Source organism: Panthera uncia, chromosome B4, assembly GCF_023721935.1.
Source record: "Panthera uncia isolate 11264 chromosome B4, Puncia_PCG_1.0, whole genome shotgun sequence".
In the NCBI taxonomy this organism is placed as follows: domain Eukaryota; kingdom Metazoa; phylum Chordata; class Mammalia; order Carnivora; family Felidae; genus Panthera; species Panthera uncia.
In genome coordinates this window covers 28,573,564-28,592,980 of record NC_064809.1, presented here as the reverse complement: position 1 = coordinate 28,592,980, position 19,417 = coordinate 28,573,564, and the positions used below count along the sequence as shown (strand labels likewise).

Here is a 19,417-nt window from a genome sequence, read left to right as displayed (position 1 = left end):
TTTTCCCTTTATTCTTTTAAGGTAGAGATAGATTATTTCTGGATATATTCTGAATATTTTATCAAATATAGATCTTAAATATTCCATACAGAATTCCATATAAATCAACTCTGTAGAAGAATCAGTTCAGATATTATTTCTTTGACACCCTATTAAATACATTACAAAACAATTGCAATATTTACTTTCCAATATTTCCTTGAGGGGGAAAAACACATCATGAAAGCATTTCCAGTTTTTATTTTCCTAAATGTTATGTTGGAAGAATTATTTGATGCCATTGCTTTATATAGCTTATCATGAAAATAAGAAGCAGAAAGTTAGGAAAAATAACTTTAAGTGAAAATTTAGTGCTTTTGCACAATGCTCCCTTATAGCCCTATATCATTTTCTCATGTTGAGATCATTATTATGCATTCACACATTTTAAAGAAATTAATTTCACTTTTTCTCAGTTAAATGTAAAAGCAATATCTCACTTTATTATTAACTCTATGAGGCTATAGGGATCATGCAGATCATTGTTCTGCAGCACAAACTGCTTTACCTAGTTCTTAGTAAACATCCAATCAATATTTGTTGAATGCTTGAAGGAATGAAGAATCTAGACTCCTGCTAGCAAAACTGGCATCATGGTTTTTTTTTAAATCTTATTGTTTAATCAAAGAGAGTGTAACTTCTTTGCATCACCATCCATTCTTGCCCTCTTTCCTTCCTGCCTCAGAAGACAGTTCTAACATTAATCAATTTATACGATTCTTTGTTTTCAGTGTACAAACATGCCCACATCTCTCCCACTTTCAAAAACAACACAATCTGTGACCCAAATAGCTACCCCTTTGTCTCTGCCTCTCCTCCCTTCATTGCCAAGCCTCTTGAAAGGGAAGGCTACATTCAACATCTCTTTTTTCTGACTTGTAGTTCACTCCATGCTTCACTTTATAACCTGGATATGGGGGCTTCACTCTGGAATCAGACACTAGGGATTTCAATCTCAGCGTTGCCCATCACCAGCTTTGTGACCATATGCAGTTTCTGCAACCTTTATAACAGGACAGATCTCATAGGACTCTCATGAAAATTAAATGAGATAATACATTTAAAATGTACTTCCGCATTGCCTGGCACATAGTAAATGGTAGGTATTATTCTTACTGATTGGAAGTGTAATGGGAGTTCAGAGATGAGAAAGAATGGTGCAGACTTAAGAAGAATTATTTTGAATTCACATAACCACTCACTCATTCTTCATATTAGGAAATTAGAACCCAGAGAGATTAAGTAGTCACAATTTCGTGGAGGGCATGATATTTGATTTGGATTTTGAGGGATAATAACAATAGTTTATAATTACTGAATGTTTACTGTGGGCTAGAGACCATTCTAAATATTTACATGGAATGTTTTATTGAATCTTCAAAACATTCCTGTGAGGTCGTATTTCGCATTTCGTTAGCTAGAAATATACTGTCAGTCAGGGAGAACTGAGAAAAAGGAATGAATAAAAATCTGGAGGCAGGAAAGACATGCTGATTCCTAAAGATGGTTATGAGACATACCAGCCAGAGTGAAGAGCTTGTCTTAGGCAATAATGAGAAACGATGTTGGACAGAGTTAGGCAAAGTTATGAGGCCTTAACAACCATACCAAAAATAAAATTTTTTTTTGGCTTTATCTAATGGGCAAAATAAAGAGAAGATATAAATAAGTGACTTGGGGAAGGGAGGATACCCATGGAATGGGGATTTAGGCACACTGGTTGGGTGGCATGAACTATGAAGCCCTGAAGGGCAGTTTGTCCTTCATATACCCAGGAACCTCTACCAGCCACTATTAGTTACCACTAGCCACTAAGAGAGTACCTGCAGCTTCCTGTTAGGTAGGTGGTTAATAACGGTTTCTTGAAGGAATGAATGAATATAATTATGAATTCCCACTTTCCAGTTGGGAAGTGATGAGAGCTGGCACTATGGTTAAGGCAATGGGAATGGAAATAAGGAGACAAATCCTAGATACAGTTTCAAAGAATAAATAATAAGACTTGGGCACATATTAGACATGAACTAAAATTTAGAACCATACTTCAGGTTTATTATATATAGCAAACTGCAGTGTTAGAGCAGTTGCATTTCACACATTCTTGGTTGTGTTTTCAGCAGAATTTCTGTATTTGGTGTAAACTGAAATGAAGCACATTTTAGCATGATGATATGAGTAATTATTATTACCATTAAAACTTCTATCTCTTTACTTCCTACTCCTACTCCCTCAACCCAAGAGCTTACCACTTTTACCACACACCTGGTTTGTTTTTGGAGTCTTCTACTGAACTCTGGCCAAATAAACCTCACCTTCACACACCTGGCAGTTGCCTTCTCTCACTGTTTTGTTCATACAGTTGCTTTCTCCCATGAATACCTTTTCTTCTACCAGTTCATTGCCATTACCAACTGGAATATTAGTCATCTTTCAGAACCAAATCACATGCTATCTTCTCCATGATGTCTGATCAGCCCAGGTGAAACTGACTTTTCCTTCTGAACTCCCATAGCAATGCACTTCACCATACTGCCTAATACTCGTCATTTGGTTTACTGGGTATCCCCTTATCAGAATCTTACTTGTATTCCCTGCATTTAAGCCTGAACCTTTATTTCTGCACTCCTGGCCCTTAGGAGAGAGGGAACTGAATTGAGTATGAAGCTTGAGACTCCGGTCTTTGGGTCCTTGAGAACCCAGTAGGACCTGGGAGTCAGAAATCCAGGTCATTGAGCTGGATGGAGAGTCGCTGCAAAAAGAAAATGTCACTTAGCAGGCATATTATCTGCAAAAAGGCAAGCTTAATTTGTAAGCATATCTCTGAACCTGCCATGGAGGATGATTCTAGAATTTCTAGAGAACAAGGAACTGATTTGTACAGTATCCATAAGAGATGTAGAAAATGTTATCCATAAGCTGTTATTTTCATGAAGTTTAAAAATATATATATTTGTTTCCGTGGTGGTTCATTCATAACTTAAGATCCTATTTTGTTCTATAAAGTCTGTAAAGACTTTGTGCTATGAAGTCTTCTATAAAATCAATGGAATTCTACTTGTGGGATTTTTAGAAATCTAATATTGTAGGTTGCAGAGGACTACTAGACTAATATTGAACCAGAACTCTTAAACTTGGCTAAATAGGTGTCTATTTCACAGTGTGGTTGGCAATTCTTGAGGCTCCCAGAATGTGATACGGGCTCTCGTGGCTAATTCTTTGCACATGCTGCTTCTCTTGCCTAATATACTTCTCATTTTTTTTTTGTTTGTTTGTTTTTTTTGGCAAGGTTAACTCATACTTATCCTACACAATTTTGACTCAGATATCATCTCCCCCAAAAAAACCTTCCCTGAATGCTTTCATTAGAGCACTGCCTATGGATTGGGTGCCACTCCTGCCTGTTCCCACAATAGCCTGTGCTTTCATTATAACACTTACTTCAGGTGTGGCAGTTTTCATCTACAGGTCCTTCTGCTCAAGCTCTGAGCTCTGCCAGTGATAAGTCATCAGCAGCATACTTAGAAGGCCACGAGGGCTCATAAATGTTTGCTCATTGAATAAATGCACAGTATTAGTATAGAAAATGTGGATGAAAGTCCCTCTGCCTCCCAGAGGTAAGTTGTCAGTATGAGAATTTTAGGGTAATTTTTGAGAACTGGAGTCTGTGTGTTCCTTTTCTTCTCCCCACCTGGTAGAGTGTAGCTAAACCAGCCTGGAAGATAGCAGTTTCCTATGTGCTTAAGCAAGTTAACAGTTCCCGTCCAACCCAGTATTTAAGAATTGTGATTATTTTTACTGTGTAGCCCCCAGGGAGAAAAGCAGACTTATAAAACATTTTTCTATCTCAGTGAACTTTTGAAATTTTGCTGCCAAACCTACTAAACCCACCCTAACAGTCTTTCTGGTTTTTGTTTAATATGCCACCGGAAAGAGCTCTCTGGATACCTAGTTTCATGTATAATATAAACCAAAAATTAATATATCAGTTCTTCCCCTTTTTTTTCTGTTTTGATTTGGCAGGAGCACTACAGGCTTTGTATGATTCAATCTTATAAAGTTTTTCAGAGAACAAATGATAAGTGTGAACCCATGACTATGTTATAGAAGCAGCTTTTTCCTTCAGTGCAAACAAAATCATGAGCTACATATAATGAATTGGCTGTGCAATCCTGAAGTAGGTCGTTTAAAAAATTTTTTTTTCCCTTAAGGTCATAGTGCCCGATAAGAACTACTTTTGCTTCAATTACAATAAAAGTGTGAATATGGGTACATAAAATGCAAGATTAAAAAAAGACCTATTTTGGAGCGGAGAAGGATGCGTACCGTTTATACTGAGTTCAGTGGATGGGAACTGACCAAAGATTTGCTGCGGAGCCTGTCAAATATTATAATCCAGAATTTCATTAGATGCAAAAATAATCGCTGGTAAAAGTTCACCCAAAGTATTATTTTGCCCCTAATTTCGTTTGTATTTTTGTTTTAAAGACCTAAAAAGCCGCGATAACTAAGACATGCATTCACCCACTGAATTTGCCATCGGTGCGCAGCGCCGTCTGGAGCGCCCCTCCTAACCCCCACCGAGGGCGGCTTTGGCCCCCCAGAGTCGCCCCCGCCCCTTGCGCTGGCCGCTGGCGGGGGTGACAGGTGCCGAGCCCGCCCACCCCCGAGTAATAGCACCACCCCGCAATTCTCCCGCCGTTGCCTTTCGCTAAGCCGGCTTGCGGCTGGGTAGTTTGCCTACACCTTTGCCTGTCAGAAAACGGCGCGGGGAGGGAGCGAGCGTGAGAAAGTGAGCGTGTGCGCTATAGGAAGGAACAGGAGGATCGAGGCGTCGGCTCCCGGCGTCCGAGCGCCCAGTCTGCCCCGTCCCGCCCGTCCGCCTCCGGGCCTGCGGAGGGTGGGGGCCGCGAGCAGCGAGGCCGGCGGGCGCCGGGGGTTGGCGGGACGCGCGCTCCGTGCCGGCGCCCGGCCTCGAGCCCGCGCTCCCCCCCCCCCCCGCGTGCCCGCGCCGCTGCGCGATGCAGTGTGGGGAATGGCTGGGGTTGGCTGAAGAGCGCACAGTGGAGTTTTAATGTCCGCCATGTTGGCCATGGCGTATTGAAGAGAGCGAGCGAGAGAGGAGCGGAGCGGCACAGCCTCCCACCCTCCCGGCTGGTGTTAGTGCCCGGACGGCGGGCTCTGCGCTCCGCCCCTCAAGTCCCCGGCAGCGGTAGGCGAGTGGGGACCGAACCCCCGGTTCTCCATGATCCCGCTGGCCGGGGCCGTTTCCCCAGAGCGGAGAGGTATCTGCTGCGCCTGAGATGAGTAAACTGTCGTTTCGGGCGCGGGCGCTAGACGCCTCGAAGCCGCTGCCGGTTTTCCGCTGTGAGGATCTGCCCGACCTGCACGAATACGCCTCGATAAACCGGGCCGTGCCGCAGATGCCCACCGGAATGGAGAAGGAAGAGGAGTCGGTACGTGTTAACTCCCCTGTCCGACCCAGCGCCAGGCCCCGCTCCCTCTGCTGCCTGCGGCGGCGGCGGAGCAGCATACCCACACAAAATGGCCGCCATCTTCTCTTCGCCGCCGACTCTCAGTCGCCGGCCGGGCCTTTACCCCGCCTCCCCCGGCCTCGACCCCCGGCCGCCGCGGCCCGGCGGGGCCTCCTCTAAGGCCACCCGCCGACCCCGGCCACTTGTACCCGGGTCCCGCGGAGTTCGGGAGCCCGAAAGGCACAAAGGGGTCACGTGACGAAGCTGCCGGCAGCCATTTTGTGGTCTTAGTTCTTGGGTTGGGCCTTGTGCATCCGGAGAGGGGAACGGGCTTGGGTGGCGGTGGGGGTGCGGCGAGCCGGGAGCCGCGGAGGACCCGCCTGCAGCCCTCCCGGCAGGCCGCTGGGTGGCGTTCTAGGGCCACCTCGGCCTTCGCGCGCTGCGGGCGCTGGGGAGCGCAGGTTCCGTGCACAGTGGGGGAATTTCGCTTCCCGATGGCCTGGAAAGGTGGCTGGGCTCTGTGCGGCCCCCACGCGGAGCCTCACTGGGGCATGTAATGTTGACAGCAGGTCTGTGAGGCTTGTAGTCCTTTTACCCCCTGCAACAGAGTGTTGAGAGTACTGCGTGTTTGCTCGGATGACTTTTATAGAAGATAAGGTTCATTTTCTGTATCTTTGGGACTTTTGCATTCATTCCTCCCCAATTCTAATTAGTCGAAGGGTAATAAACTACTATCTATCCCTGACTTTTTCTTTGATCTTTGAGACTATGTTGCAGACTTATTTTGGAGTACGTAGCTTTTCTAAAGCCTGTAACTTTATTAATAGCTTTTTTTTTTTTTTTAAGTGTAAGTCTGCCTTCTTTCTGGTTTCTCAACATAGGGGAAGAAAAGACCCAATTTAAGAAGATGTTATAGATCTAGATTTCGAAAGAGGGTCCTTACTTATCGATAACCGAACTAAAGTTAAGTGAATTCATTTTACAGAAATCTTCACATTCAGATGTTTTATATCGGGTGGGTTTCAGTATTTAACTATTTACAGCAAATAGACATTTTATCATAGCTATGGCTTTACCTTGTTGTGGAAACTGGGTTGAGACAGGGATAATAGAATCTTCCTCTCATTTCCCCCAGATTCTTGACAGTATAACTTGATGACTTCTAATCCTAAGGAATTGCATACTTTGGTTTTCAGGTACAGCCATTTAAACAGGGTGCAGTGTATTGACAGTTCAAGGAAATCAAGGAGTCGCAAGATTTGTGTGCTACAATTTTGTTGTGGAAAATTGTACTGTAATACTTCTATTTGGTACTGTACGAATTTTAAATGTAGAAATTATGCTCTGTAATGTTGATTTTGAAAATAAAGCTCTTCAAATTGTTTGGGTTATTTAACCTTTTAAAGTAAAATAGTTCTGACAGTTGAATGTTATTTTTGAGAGTAGTGTTTTAAATCTAACTTTACAGATAAGCTAAGTGATAAGTGCATGTAGTAGTTGAGATTGTCTGGTGTAGCACTGACTTTCAGCACTTATCAGACAGAACCTCTCAATTTATTTTACTTGTGTCAACTTTAGAGTAGATTGGTGCCATTTATTTTTTAATAAGTGATTTGTTTTTAAAAATTAAAGTGCTTGTGACTGCAGAATCTTGTCTTTTGGTTTTATTTTTGTTTCTAAGTTTTACAGATCATACTTTCAAGTTGGGGTGTTGGTGTTATACTGCCTTGGAATTTAATTTGTAGTTCTTGTTTTGCAGCCAGGGAAGGTGGGGAGATGCTTTATAAAAGCAAGGTAGCACTACGGTACATGTTAGACATTTAGTTAAGTCTTGCTTCTGAGTATTTTGGACAGTCTCGAGCTACAACCTGAACTCCGAGCTGAACTCAACTAAAGTATCAATGTTTGTTAAATTTTATAGATAATTTTGTTCACGGAAATAATTTTGACATCTTATAGTGCAATGGATATCATTAGTAACATGTGCAGTCTCTCTGAGGAACGTGAGGGATTTTTATTTCCCTTTAAGCTACCTTTTTCCATCATCTGTTTAGAATTTGTTTCAATTTACATCCAGCCAAAACTATGATCAGTGAAGCATAGACATCAAGAATAGATACTGAATTTAATAAAAGGATGTAAGCACTACCAAGTAAATTGCTGCTGTACAGTCCTGGTTCATGTTGTCAGTAGTAGTAGGCCATATAAGTCACAATATTGAAAATAGCATGCTACACAATATTGAAAATGTAGGCTAAACATAGAAATAATTGAATTCTGAGTTAACTTTAGAAAAACAAAAATATTTTGATAATTTGTTGAAGCATGATGTACTTGTAAAGGTGAATGGTTAAAACAAACTTTTGCCTTGGACATTGAGGGTCTAGCTAAAAAAAGTATAATGGTATGTTGATCATGAAAGATGGGGCAGATTTAAATGACAGTTTTGTATATACCCCCTGATTAAGAAAGCATTTCATGATCAAAATGTATCTGCAGTATTGTCATGTGAACTGTCTGGTAATTGTTACCATATTTTGTTTCTGTGGTGAAGGACAGACAAGTTCTAGGTCTTGCCACTGAGAAAATAAAACTTACTAATGTACTCCTATTTAACCAATTTTAATAATATAAGCTGAACACAATTAGGCATGCCTCTTAATTTTTAAGAAACAACTTTAGGCAGAAATTCTCCCCCCCACCCCCATGGCTTTACTCAATTTTAGAATTTAGTTGTTATTTATTAGTGTAGTTGGATTGAAAACTCCAAAAATTGTAATAAATTGAAGAACTTGACTGAGTCTTAGATGTTTAGGGATTAAATGTTTGAATTGGTACACTGTCATACATTGTAGCTTGCTAAGTCAAAAAACAACATTTGATGAAGTCTTGGAGTTGATGAATTACAGAAGTAATTTTCAAATAGGAAGTCAATAGACTGTCAGTTCTAAAATGAGATAAATGAGTCCCTTTGGGTTTAAAAAAGAAAAATTTGGATAAGTTGAGAGGGCAGATGTTTGCACCATTATAATATTTTAACATTTTTGTTAAGATTATAATCTTAAATTTGAGATCTTAACTTTGAAGTTAGGAATGTTGAAATACTAAGTCTAGTGCCACGGCTTCTCTTTTAATTGAAGGGATAACTTTGCAAGATGTTAGTACTATTGGTGTGTTTTTAATAAAATTGATTTATGTTGGTTAGAATTGGAGCTTTACATTAAAGTATAATTCTGCTAGGAAAGACATTCTGAAAACATTGGTTTTAAAGTGATAATTAATAAATTGGAACTACCTGGTTCCTATAGTGTAACTTTTTCATTGGGATGTCCAGGGTGTTGTGGCTCTATTATGAGTGGAGAGTTAACCTTTCTACTCCTATTACCTAGTCTGATTTGGGTAGAATAGGTGATGTAATTGATACTACCCTACACAGCTACCTTTGAGACTGTTAGAAATAGGGTCTAGCCATTATAATCCAGCACCTTGTTTTAATTGGGTTCTATCTGGACAAAATGGTCTCATACACCGCGTTTCTCTCCTCTTAGAACTACCATCCATTATTAGGTCCTGTATATAATGTTATTAGATCCAAGTTAAGGACTAGTTATAAAGTGGACGGGTTTTTTGTTTGTTTTTAATTAGGGATATCTCTGAAATGAGGAAAAATAAATGTTACATTTTCAAAAATTGATAAAAGTCTAGTTTTTCTACTTTAAATGATCAATTTAAATGTTTTCTCATTTTTTGAAATAAACCAAAAATCTTTTTTTTCCCTTTAAAATTTTATGAACTAAGATTTTTTTAGTCCTTTTATTTGGAGCTGTAAAATTAGATTTCTTCCTTCTTTCTTGGAAGTGAAGAAAAATATGTGAAATCTCAGTTACAGTAGAAGCAAAGTTTAATTTTTACAAATAGTTTGAATTAGAAAGGACTCGAGAATTTTTTTTTGCATTAAGTAGCCAATAACTAGTCTATTTAAAATCAAAGATAATTGAGAAGCAATAGTAAAATTTAGTTTCCAATTTCTACCTGAAGATATTTTTTTAATTTATTTTTTTAGGTAAGCTATATGGCCAGCGTGGGGCTTGAACTCATGACCCTAAGATCAAGACCCACATGCTCTACTGCCTGAGCCAATCAGGTCCCCCCCACCAAGATATTTTTGAGAAATTTCTAAGTTGTAAGGACTGCATGGAAATTATTCTGGAAGTAGTGAATTCCCACGATATGCATATAAAATTTTGTGATGGTATATTTTTCTAGGAGAAAAGTTCATATTTGTCCATCAGTTTCTCAAAGCATTGGTAACAAATTGGAGCAGAAAGCTCAAGATTAAGGGCTACTAACTCTCCTAGAAATTTCAAGTGAAGTCATTTTGGTTTTATTAGTATGACAATTCTATAGACTTATTAGAAGGATAATTCTATCCTTAGCTATAGGCAACTCAGGAAGAGACGACTCTTTTCCACCCCCCCCCCCCTTTCTTTCTTAATTGGCTTAAGGAAGAGACTACTTTTAACTGCAAAAGGAACCTCTTGAAAACTATGGTTCCTAGGTGCCTAAAGAGCTCTTGTTTTGGTGTACTATTTGATATTTAAAATTTTGGATTAATACCATTTGAACTTAGAGTTCATTTTCTTATAAAACAATGGTAATGAAAACTGACAGGCTTACATACCTATCATGTTTTGTAGAGGCTTTGTGATCTGTAATGGAGTTTGTGCTGAACTACCATTTCTTTCTTTTAATCAACAGTACTTAATTAAAAATACTGTCTAAATGTAAGGTAGCTAAATTTTGTAAACGAGGAATAATCTGTACTCACAGGTTCATGAATTTGTGGGTAGATTAAGTATTAAACCAACAGTCCTAAAAACTAGGTTTTAGTTTTATATTTTGCATACTACTACATCACGGTAGTAAAAACAGATGAGATAGAAAGATTTGGAATCTAATATATATGATTCAGTTTTCCTAAAAAGTTAAGGGTATTTCTTATCAGTGGTTGGTTAAAACAGCAGTTTTAAAGCAAAAGCTAGCATTTAAATGTGTATTTATTTGATAGAGAGCACATGTGCATGCTCATGCTCTTGAGCAGGAGAGGGGCAGAGAGAATTTCTAGCAGGCTTGACATTGCCCTGCGCAGAGCCTGATGCAGGGCTCCTATCTACTGACCATGAGATCATGACCTGAGCCAAGATCTCAGTTGGCTTAACCAACTGAGCCACCCAGGCACCCCCAAAAGATAGCATTTTAAAAGTAACAGTAATACCATGGGATGAAGACATAGTTTGTAATTCTGCTTCTTAAGATAACCAGCAAGGAAAAGAGAATTTTATATTGTAATTTGGGAGTGAAATGAGTTGTGAGTTTCTAAGTGCAAAGTGGTATGAAAATATGAAATACAAAGACAGGAGTAGAGTATTGTCTTTTACTTTTTAAAGTAAATTTTTGAACCCTCAAAGTATGATTTACGTTAGTGTTTTGTAAATTTTTTGTAAGAATATATCAATTTATTGGGAAATCGATGAGAAATGATTCAAATATTTTAAATAAGTTGCTAGAACTACTTTCAATGAGTTGCTTGAAGCTTTGTCGTCTGCAACACATTTGTAAATTTTGGCAGGTCTTGATCAAGTTTATGTAACTTAAAGCCTGCGATTATAGGAAACAATTTTGAGTTATTGAGTGTTTTAAACATAGTGGAGACCCAACTTTATACCTTTAAATATATATGAAGTGAATTTCATCCACCAACCCCAGTGTAGTAGGTAGATGAAAAACAAAAACATGTAGTTAAATCTATTATGACCCATTATTTGAGTTGTAGCTTTGATGAATGGGGATGTAATCAGTTCTTTGAAAGGTTTCGGTCAGCTTCTGTTAATGCATGGTGACAAGTTTGCTGAATTTTGTAACAGATTATTAAAGCAGATTTTGGTTGAATTCACTTCAGTATAGAGTTCTGGCTGAAATGACATGGCCTTAGAGTGAATCCAGGGGTAAAGATAATGTGAGATTTAAAACATCCCATCAATGATTTAATAGTTTCAATTTTTTTTATATATTGGGATGAATTATTTTCAGTATTTTAGAACCACAAGTAGCAGTTGTATATTCTCTGAGAAAATGTATTTTGGCTTTTGTGGCTTGCTTACATTTACACAATCCCTTGTATTTGGGATTATCCAATATGAATGTGTTAGATATGTTCTTTGTCCTTGTAGCGTTGTATGTAGTTGCAAAAAGTGTGTCTTTAAATTTGGGTAATAATTTGAGAAAGACAATTTTATTTTTATATTTTTAAAAATATTTATCTTTGAGAGAGAGAGAGAGAGAGAGAAAGAGAGAGAAGGAGACACAGAATCTGAAACAGGCTCCAGGCTCTAGGCTCTGAGCTGTCAGCACAGAGCCCGACGCAGGGCTCGAACCAACGAACCATGACATCATGACCTGAGCCGAAGTCAGCCACTTAACCAAGCTGCCCAGGCGCCCCAGGAAAACCAATTTTAGACTCAAGGACTCGTGCAGCTTCCGACAGTTGAGTGTATGCACACCTGCTTCCACTCACCCAGGTTTTCTTAACTGCAAAGTGAAGTAAGGCTATAGTAATTTCCTGTTGTAATGAGTATATTATGGTCTGTTTCCAGAAGTATTTTATGTGTTTACAGAATAGTCATTCCATCTTGAATTAGTTAATAATTTCATTTGCATATTATATAAACATAATTTACATGGAAATAAAGGTAGTCTGGGTGCAGGGATAATTGGTTCCAGTTTAGTCCAGAAAGACTCACAAGTTCTAAAGGATTTAAAGAACATAAACGGGTGCTGTAGTCACAAAGCTTTTATTGTTATGAGAATTTGAAATTAGAGCCAGAATTGTGTAGTTGTGGTTGCAAATTTGTGTTTCACCTGTAAGAGTCTAAAGGGAAACAGAATTTGTGTTTCACCTGTAAGAGTCTAAAGAGAAACAATATAAATATGGCTGTTTTGAAGCCTGAAACAAGAATTTGATCATTATTCTAATAGATAGGTGGAGATATTTGAGATGAGGTATGTTGTACACAGACTGAGAAAATGTAGATTAGCCCATTTTCAATCACTTTTGTGGCAAATACTTGTGCATTTGCTTTGAGGCAAGGATTGTTATAGTTCCCATGGTTACAACACTGAACAAACAGGGTTCCTTTTTTCATGGATCTTACATTCTAGAATATAGGCTGTATTAGGGCAGGAATTTTTGTCTTGCTTTATTTCACTGATGTGTTTTCAGCACCCAAAAGAGTGCCTGGCATGTAGTAAGTGTTCAATATTTGCTTCATTGAATGAATTCTGTAATGGGGAAACACAAAAAAGGCAAATGACAGTAAAAACTATAACTCTTATGTTCCACTCTTAACAGTGGAACAAGTTAATTTCAGATGGAAGGAGGAAGATAGAGTTTTCTTGGCATAGATGGTCAAGGAACGTTGGATCTGAACCTGGAATGGTGGGAACGAGCCAACCCTTTGAAAATCTGGGTGAAGAACATTCCAGGCAGAGAGACCCACAGATGCAGAGAATATGAGGTAGGAATAGAAGGCAAATATGACCAGGGCAAAATGAAAAAAGGTCCTCTGAGACTGAGGACCCAACGATAGTCAGGAGTCTATATCTGGTAAGGTATTATAGGCTACTACAAGGAGTTTGGATTGTTCAGAAATGAAGTAAGCCATTAGAGAATTTCAGGCAAAGGAGTGCCATGATCTGAAGTCATGTTTTTCAAGATTATTCTTGCTATCATATGGGAGAATGAGGCATATTGAGCAAGAATGAGAGTTGGTGACTTTAACTAGGGTAGTGGTAGTGGAGATAAAGAGAAATGGATGGATTTGAGGTATATTTTGAAGGTAGAACCAGCAGAAGTTGCTGGTGGATCTGAATGTATTAGATGGAGAGAAAGAATCAAGGATTAACTCTTGATTTTTACCTTGAGCACCTGGATGGTAGGTGATTAGGCCACTTACTGAAATAGGGACAGAGAAGGGAGGATACAGAAAGAATGGATGTGTTTGAAGTGCCTCTTGTCCATATTTAACTGGATATGTAAGAGTGTAGTGAATTAGAACAGTCTGCACTGGAAGTGTATGTAATATTTTAAAGTCATGGGTTGGTGCTATAAATTGGCAAGTCTTTGGGAGATGGCTTTTAAAGCTGTGCCTTGTGGCTCAGCTAAAGGAGGAGCTATTAAGTAGGAAGAAAATTATCAAAGTGTTTCAAGAAAGGCAATGGGTTAACTGTGTCCACTGAGAAGATGAGTAGGGGAAAGTGATTGTTTAATTTGATTAGATGTGTGCCATTGGCCTATTTTGGTGGAGTAAGTAGGAAGGAAAGCCCGGTGAGGATAGAAGAAATAATGAGAGATAAAAGAATCATGGCAATTGTAGACGATGCTTTGCAATAGTTCTGCTATGAAAAGCAACAGAAAAAACAGGACAGTGGCTGAAGTAGGCTGGGAGATCAACAAATGATTTCTTTTAAAAATGAGTTACATTGGGTGTAAATGTAATTAATTTAAAAAATAATAAAAATGAGTTACAGAGTTTCAGCAGACACAAAGGGAAGGTAGGACATAAATGAGGGAAGCAAAGCTAGTCCTCAGTTTCCCCATCTCTACCCACCTAGTTTCCAGGCTTCGAGCATATGTAGAGGAGATCCCAAATAGACCCTGACTGACAGCCTCTTTGAGTTGGAAGAGAGAAAATTCAGAGTTTGGGGAAGCTTAAGTGGCTTCAGGTCAGGGTATCAGACACGCACAGAGAGCTCCAGAGATTCCCTTGAGGGTGCCTGAAAACTGATCTGAGCCTGTCTGAGGAAACTTTGAAGGCTGAGGCAAAAGCAACTGTAAAGAAGTAGGAGGGACAGTCCTGGGAGCTCACACAGGACTAGGAATGTGTTGTGTTCTCACTAGCCAGAGTGGAAAGACATCCTAATAACATGGAGCATCAGGTAAGATTTCTCAGAAGAGTTACTTCCTTAGTTTTAGGGCCAAATTAGCTCTAAAGACTGTTCAGGATACAGCCTAACAAAGATTAAACACTATTCTCAAAAGGATCAGACTAATTACAGGTAACTTAACTGTGTCCCAGAATAATGCTGAAAAATATTCAAAAGAATACTAAAAGATCCTACAACATAAAACTTAGTGTTTAGCATCCAATAAAAAAATTACCAGGTATGCAAAGAAGCTGGAACATATAACTAACGACTAAGGAAAAAGTACGGAAGACACAGAAGTAACCCAGGTAATAGAATTAGTAGACCAAAATGTTAAAAGAGTCATTATAAATAGTAGACTTAGTGTAATAGTTGGAATGATGTTGTTAAAAAGGATAAAATAATCCTATCCCCTCTTCCACTGGGGACTTTGTTCCTAAAAACTATTTCCTTAAAACTGTCTCTCCTGGATCAATTTCATAGAGGGGGTTGGTCGCTAATTAGAGCAGAAATACTTCTTCCTCTTTAAAAGTAAGAAAAAAGGCAGATGTGAGAAAAAAAACTCAGTTCAGTTGTTAGAATTGACAGTGGGAGAATGAGGTAATTTATTCTATGATTCTATTTTCTCTGTGAAGTATGAGGTGAGGTCATCACCTCAGAGTGAGGGGGGGTGGGACCTTAAGACAGATGAAGGTATGTGTGGGAAAGCTGACTTACTAGAGAAATGTGGTATGATTGATGGATGAGCTGAGGGCTCAATATTTGTGATCATTTAAAGTGAGACCTGTCAGCTCACTTCAGCAGTTGAATGCAAGCATTAAAATTGAGTTCAAGCACCAAGTAGGTATATGATAGGGGTTTTGGGGGGTTAATGTTTGCCCAACAAGTACAAAGGAAGAAGAGAGGGATGAGAAGATTAGTGAGGTAGATTGTCATGATAGACCATGGAATCTAAACTGGGTGAGCAGGGAAAGGAGATATCAAGAAGCTGATGAATAGTGGAGAAGTGGTAGGAGTCATTGGCATAAAAGGCTTTGTGGGAGGCAACTGCTGGAATAGGTGAAACTAAATCATGAGGGTGGTGGTTAAAAAGTGAGACGCTTGATTTTGGATGTCAGAGGTGGCACAGTTACTAGTGAAGGCAAGAGCTAGAATATAATCACAGGAATGGTGGCTAAGGTGGAACACAGAAAAAGATCAATGTGGGTGAGAAGGTCATGATGGCAGAAGTGTAGTTAGTAGTAGTTGAGAACAAGACTGGAAGCTCTGTGACTCGACCAAGAGAGTGTGTATGACAGCTTTGGGGAGAATGATGTTCTGAATTTCTGAGGGGGTTATGATTTTTGAAAGGAGAACAAAGAAATGGTATGGGATTGGTGGTGGAAAGCAAGGAGGATGAATACTTAACCCATCTCTCAGTAAGTTGGACATGGGAAAATAAATAGCTGCTTCTTAAAAGGGCTATAGGGAGCACTATTTCAGGAAGACACTGCCAGGCTTCAGTCAGGGCAAGAAGTTGAGGGAACAATGAAAGAAATTTGAGAATTTTATGAAGAGGATATCTCTATTCTAGATAACTGAGTGGAAGAGTTTGGGAAAGCAAGGAAGTGTGGAAGATTGGATCACATTAGGTGATGTTGAGGTCATAGTGATGATAAGAGCCAGGGAAATGCTATTAAGTTTTGGACTCTTTCGGCAAAGAGGTTTATCCAGCCAACTTCAGATGCACAAACGGTTCAGGATACCTTCCTAGTAGATACTCTGATCTATATGAGCCATTCCTGCAGCTACATATGGTGTGATAGCCTGAAGGATGTGCATCCCCACTAGGGAGAAACTGGCTGCTTGAGGAACTCCAAGGAATATCTATCACTCCTGCTGCAGTTATATACAGGCATACCTCAAAGATACTGTGGGTTCAGTTCCAGGTCTTGCATAGCGTGAATACTGGAACAAGGCGAATCAAATGACTTTTTTGGTTTCCCAGTGCATTTAAAGTTAGGTTTACACTATACTGGAGTCTATTAAGTGTGTATTAAGATGTCAAAAAAAGTACATACCTTAATTAAAAAATACCTTATTGCTAAAAAACGTTAACTATCATTTGAGCTTTCATTGAGTCATAATCATTGATCACAGATCACCATAACAAATATAATAATGAAAAAATTTTTGAAATATTGTGAGAATTACCAAACTGTGACTCAAAAATAGTAGTAAGCACATGCAGTTGAAAAAATGAGGCCTATACACTTGCTCTGTGCAGAGTTGCCACAAACCTTCAATTTATAAAAAAACACACTACCTGTGAAGCTCAATAAAATGAGGTATGCCTGTAAATATCTTTACAATAAAGGATTTGGGTACAGTATGCTTGTTTCAGGATCCAGCAAGTGGATATTTGAGGTTGTTATTGAGTATCTGAGAACTCTCCTTTCTCTGCATGGTTCTCCACCGGGACTATACTATTCTCTCATCTTCAGGATATTCTGGAAAATTGTGGAAATGCTTTTGATTGTCACAATTTTGGGGAGATGGTCTTGGGGCCAGGAACAGTATGAGTTCCATCATGCAAAGAGTAGTCCTGCAACGCAAAGAATTGCCCGTGGGACTTTTGACTATCCCACAGAACATCCTAGTAGGTGAAATTTCCACTTGTAAATTTTCTGAGTCTAGGACCTAAATGTAAAGTGTTTTTGTACAGTTTTTATATATACTAACATTTCTAAGATTGCTACTAGTATATAAAATAAGAGAATATTATACTGTGTTTTGTTTAGAACTTTTGTAGTGAGTTGTTACCATTTTGGAAATAACTTCATCAACATCATTTGTAGTATTTGAATCAACAGACCTAAAGCATAAACTCTGTTTTTTTTTAACTGTCACATTCACAGTGATTCTTTGTAGACCTGTAGCATCTGTGATTGCTTCATTTTGTCTTCCTAGGTACATACCCCAAGCATTTACATGTTGAAATACATATTTGATTGTAAATTACTTTCCTTTTATTTCTACTTTGTTTTGCAGTAGGTTCTTGGATTGATTTGAAAAATGTGTAAAGCAGAATAGTGAAGGAATTTGAAAAGAAGGAGCATTGGATCTGATAGGATTGAAAATAGCTACTCTACTGGGCTCAAAACATGAGCAGTGGAGTTAGGTTTTATTTCAAGTTCTGGTTGTCCTACTTAACCCCAAGTCTGGTATAATTGAGATCTTGTGTAAAGTTTTTAGCATGGTGCCTTATTATGCAGTAACTGCACAGATCTTTTTAGTTTACTGTTTTAGTTTCATTTTTAATCCTTGAAGGATAGAAATGTGTTTTTTAGGTTGGTTTTAAAATTTTCAGCAAATTTCCATTATATAACAAGTGATTTTTGTTATAGAGTGTTTTGATAGTACTAATTTTGATACACATATAGTTGTATTCATGGTAGAATGTGAGATACTAAGCAAGGTGTCAAAGAACATGGCCTCAAGTAGACAAGTATATCGACCAAATGGATTGTTTTCTCTCCTTAAATACAGGCTTGGTTTCCCAGTGGATGCTAAGATGTATACAATATGTTTTGAAGAATTCATCAGCTGAAAAAAAAAAGATTTCTGCACTTTTTTACAGGTTCTGTACACTTTAATGATCTTCAGTTTTTAAGGCTGCTCCTTCACGTAAACCTACGCTTTTCAATCTAAGAATTCCTTAAAACGATTAGTCTGCCTTATTCTGAAAGGTTTATAATTGCTTCTTAATTGGTCTCACTATGGTTTTCAAATTTATAACCCCCTCAAAATTGTCAGCATACTCTCTAAAATTTGAATATGGCTGTTGCTTTGATATCTAAAATCTTTTAAATTGTTCCTTTTTCTGATAGAGTAGAATGCAACAACTCTTCAGTGGAGTTTATTGGGTTCTGATGATCTGACTTACCTCTATTTTCAGTCTCTTCCCTGCTTACATTCTGTATTAGTTATTAATTGCTGCACAATAAATCACTCCCAAACTTAGCAGCATAGAGCAGTAAATACTTAATATCTTACACAGTTCTTGAGGGCTAGGAATCTAGGAGCAGCTTTTCTGAACAATCCTGGCCGAGGGTCTTTCATAAGGTCCCAGTAAAGCTCTTGGTTAGGGCTGCAGTCTTCTAAAGGTTTGACTGACTCTGGAGAATTTCACTTCCACACTCCCTCACATAGTTGTTAGCAAGCTTCAATTCCTTGCTGACTGGAGGCCTCATGAACTTCTCCATTGCTGCCTCATTGTCCTAATGGTATAGCAGCAGGCTTACCCCAAAGATAGTGATCCAAAAGAAAAAGAGCACAAGTAAGAGAGCACAAAAGACCAGAATAGTAGTCTTTTATGACTGACTTTGGAAGTTACATATATGGTCACACAAACCAAGGCAGGTAAATGTAGGAGGAACTACACAAGGTTGTGAATGCCAGGAGATGGGAACCATTGGAAGCTGACTACCACAGTAGCCACATGCAGAATAAATGCTCTCCCTTTCAAAGCTGCTACAGGTCTCATCCCATTATAGTATCAGCTCATAATCCAGAATCCCATCCAAATTGGTTTCAGATACCTGTACAGCTACTCAAATTTCTCTCAGCGTGTTAAGCTAAAGGGGAGTATCCACCCCCTCCCTCACATACCCAGTATGCAGTACAGGGTAAGGCTTAGGAAAATCCTTTAAACCATTCCCATTCAGAGCAGGAGGCAGAGGGTAGACAGTAGTAGACACAAGACGGTTGGTTCCTGGTCCAAAGCATATCTGAAATCCAGTCACACAAATTATGATAGTTCCTTGGTTGAATGTCAGTTCATGAGTATAATTCACCCAAGGCTCTCAACTTTGTCTTTTGGGCATTTGGTTCTGCCCTCTGCGCACCCTTTCTTTTTCATGAAAGGTAGAACATGTTTGTTATTG

At 39.0% G+C, this 19,417-nt stretch overlaps 1 protein-coding gene across 5 annotated transcripts in view; it reads left to right on the top strand.

Moving 5' to 3' along the window:
- Positions 1-19,417, top strand: part of EPC1 (enhancer of polycomb homolog 1) — a 94,352-nt gene that overhangs the window by 20,616 nt on the left and 54,319 nt on the right. The window contains exons 1-2 of one of the 5 annotated variants that reach the window (XM_049624795.1): positions 5,407-5,492; positions 6,707-13,084. The exons of 1 other annotated variant lie outside the window; for it this stretch is intronic. Coding sequence is in view for 3 of the 4 variants with exons in the window: in XM_049624793.1 (XP_049480750.1) it covers positions 5,340-5,492 (153 nt within the window). In the remaining variant the exon portion in view is untranslated. Of the gene's footprint in view, positions 1-5,026; positions 5,493-6,706; positions 13,085-19,417 lie in introns of those variants that run through there. 3 more of the 5 variants (XM_049624793.1, XM_049624796.1, XM_049624799.1) reach the window with 3 other exon arrangements.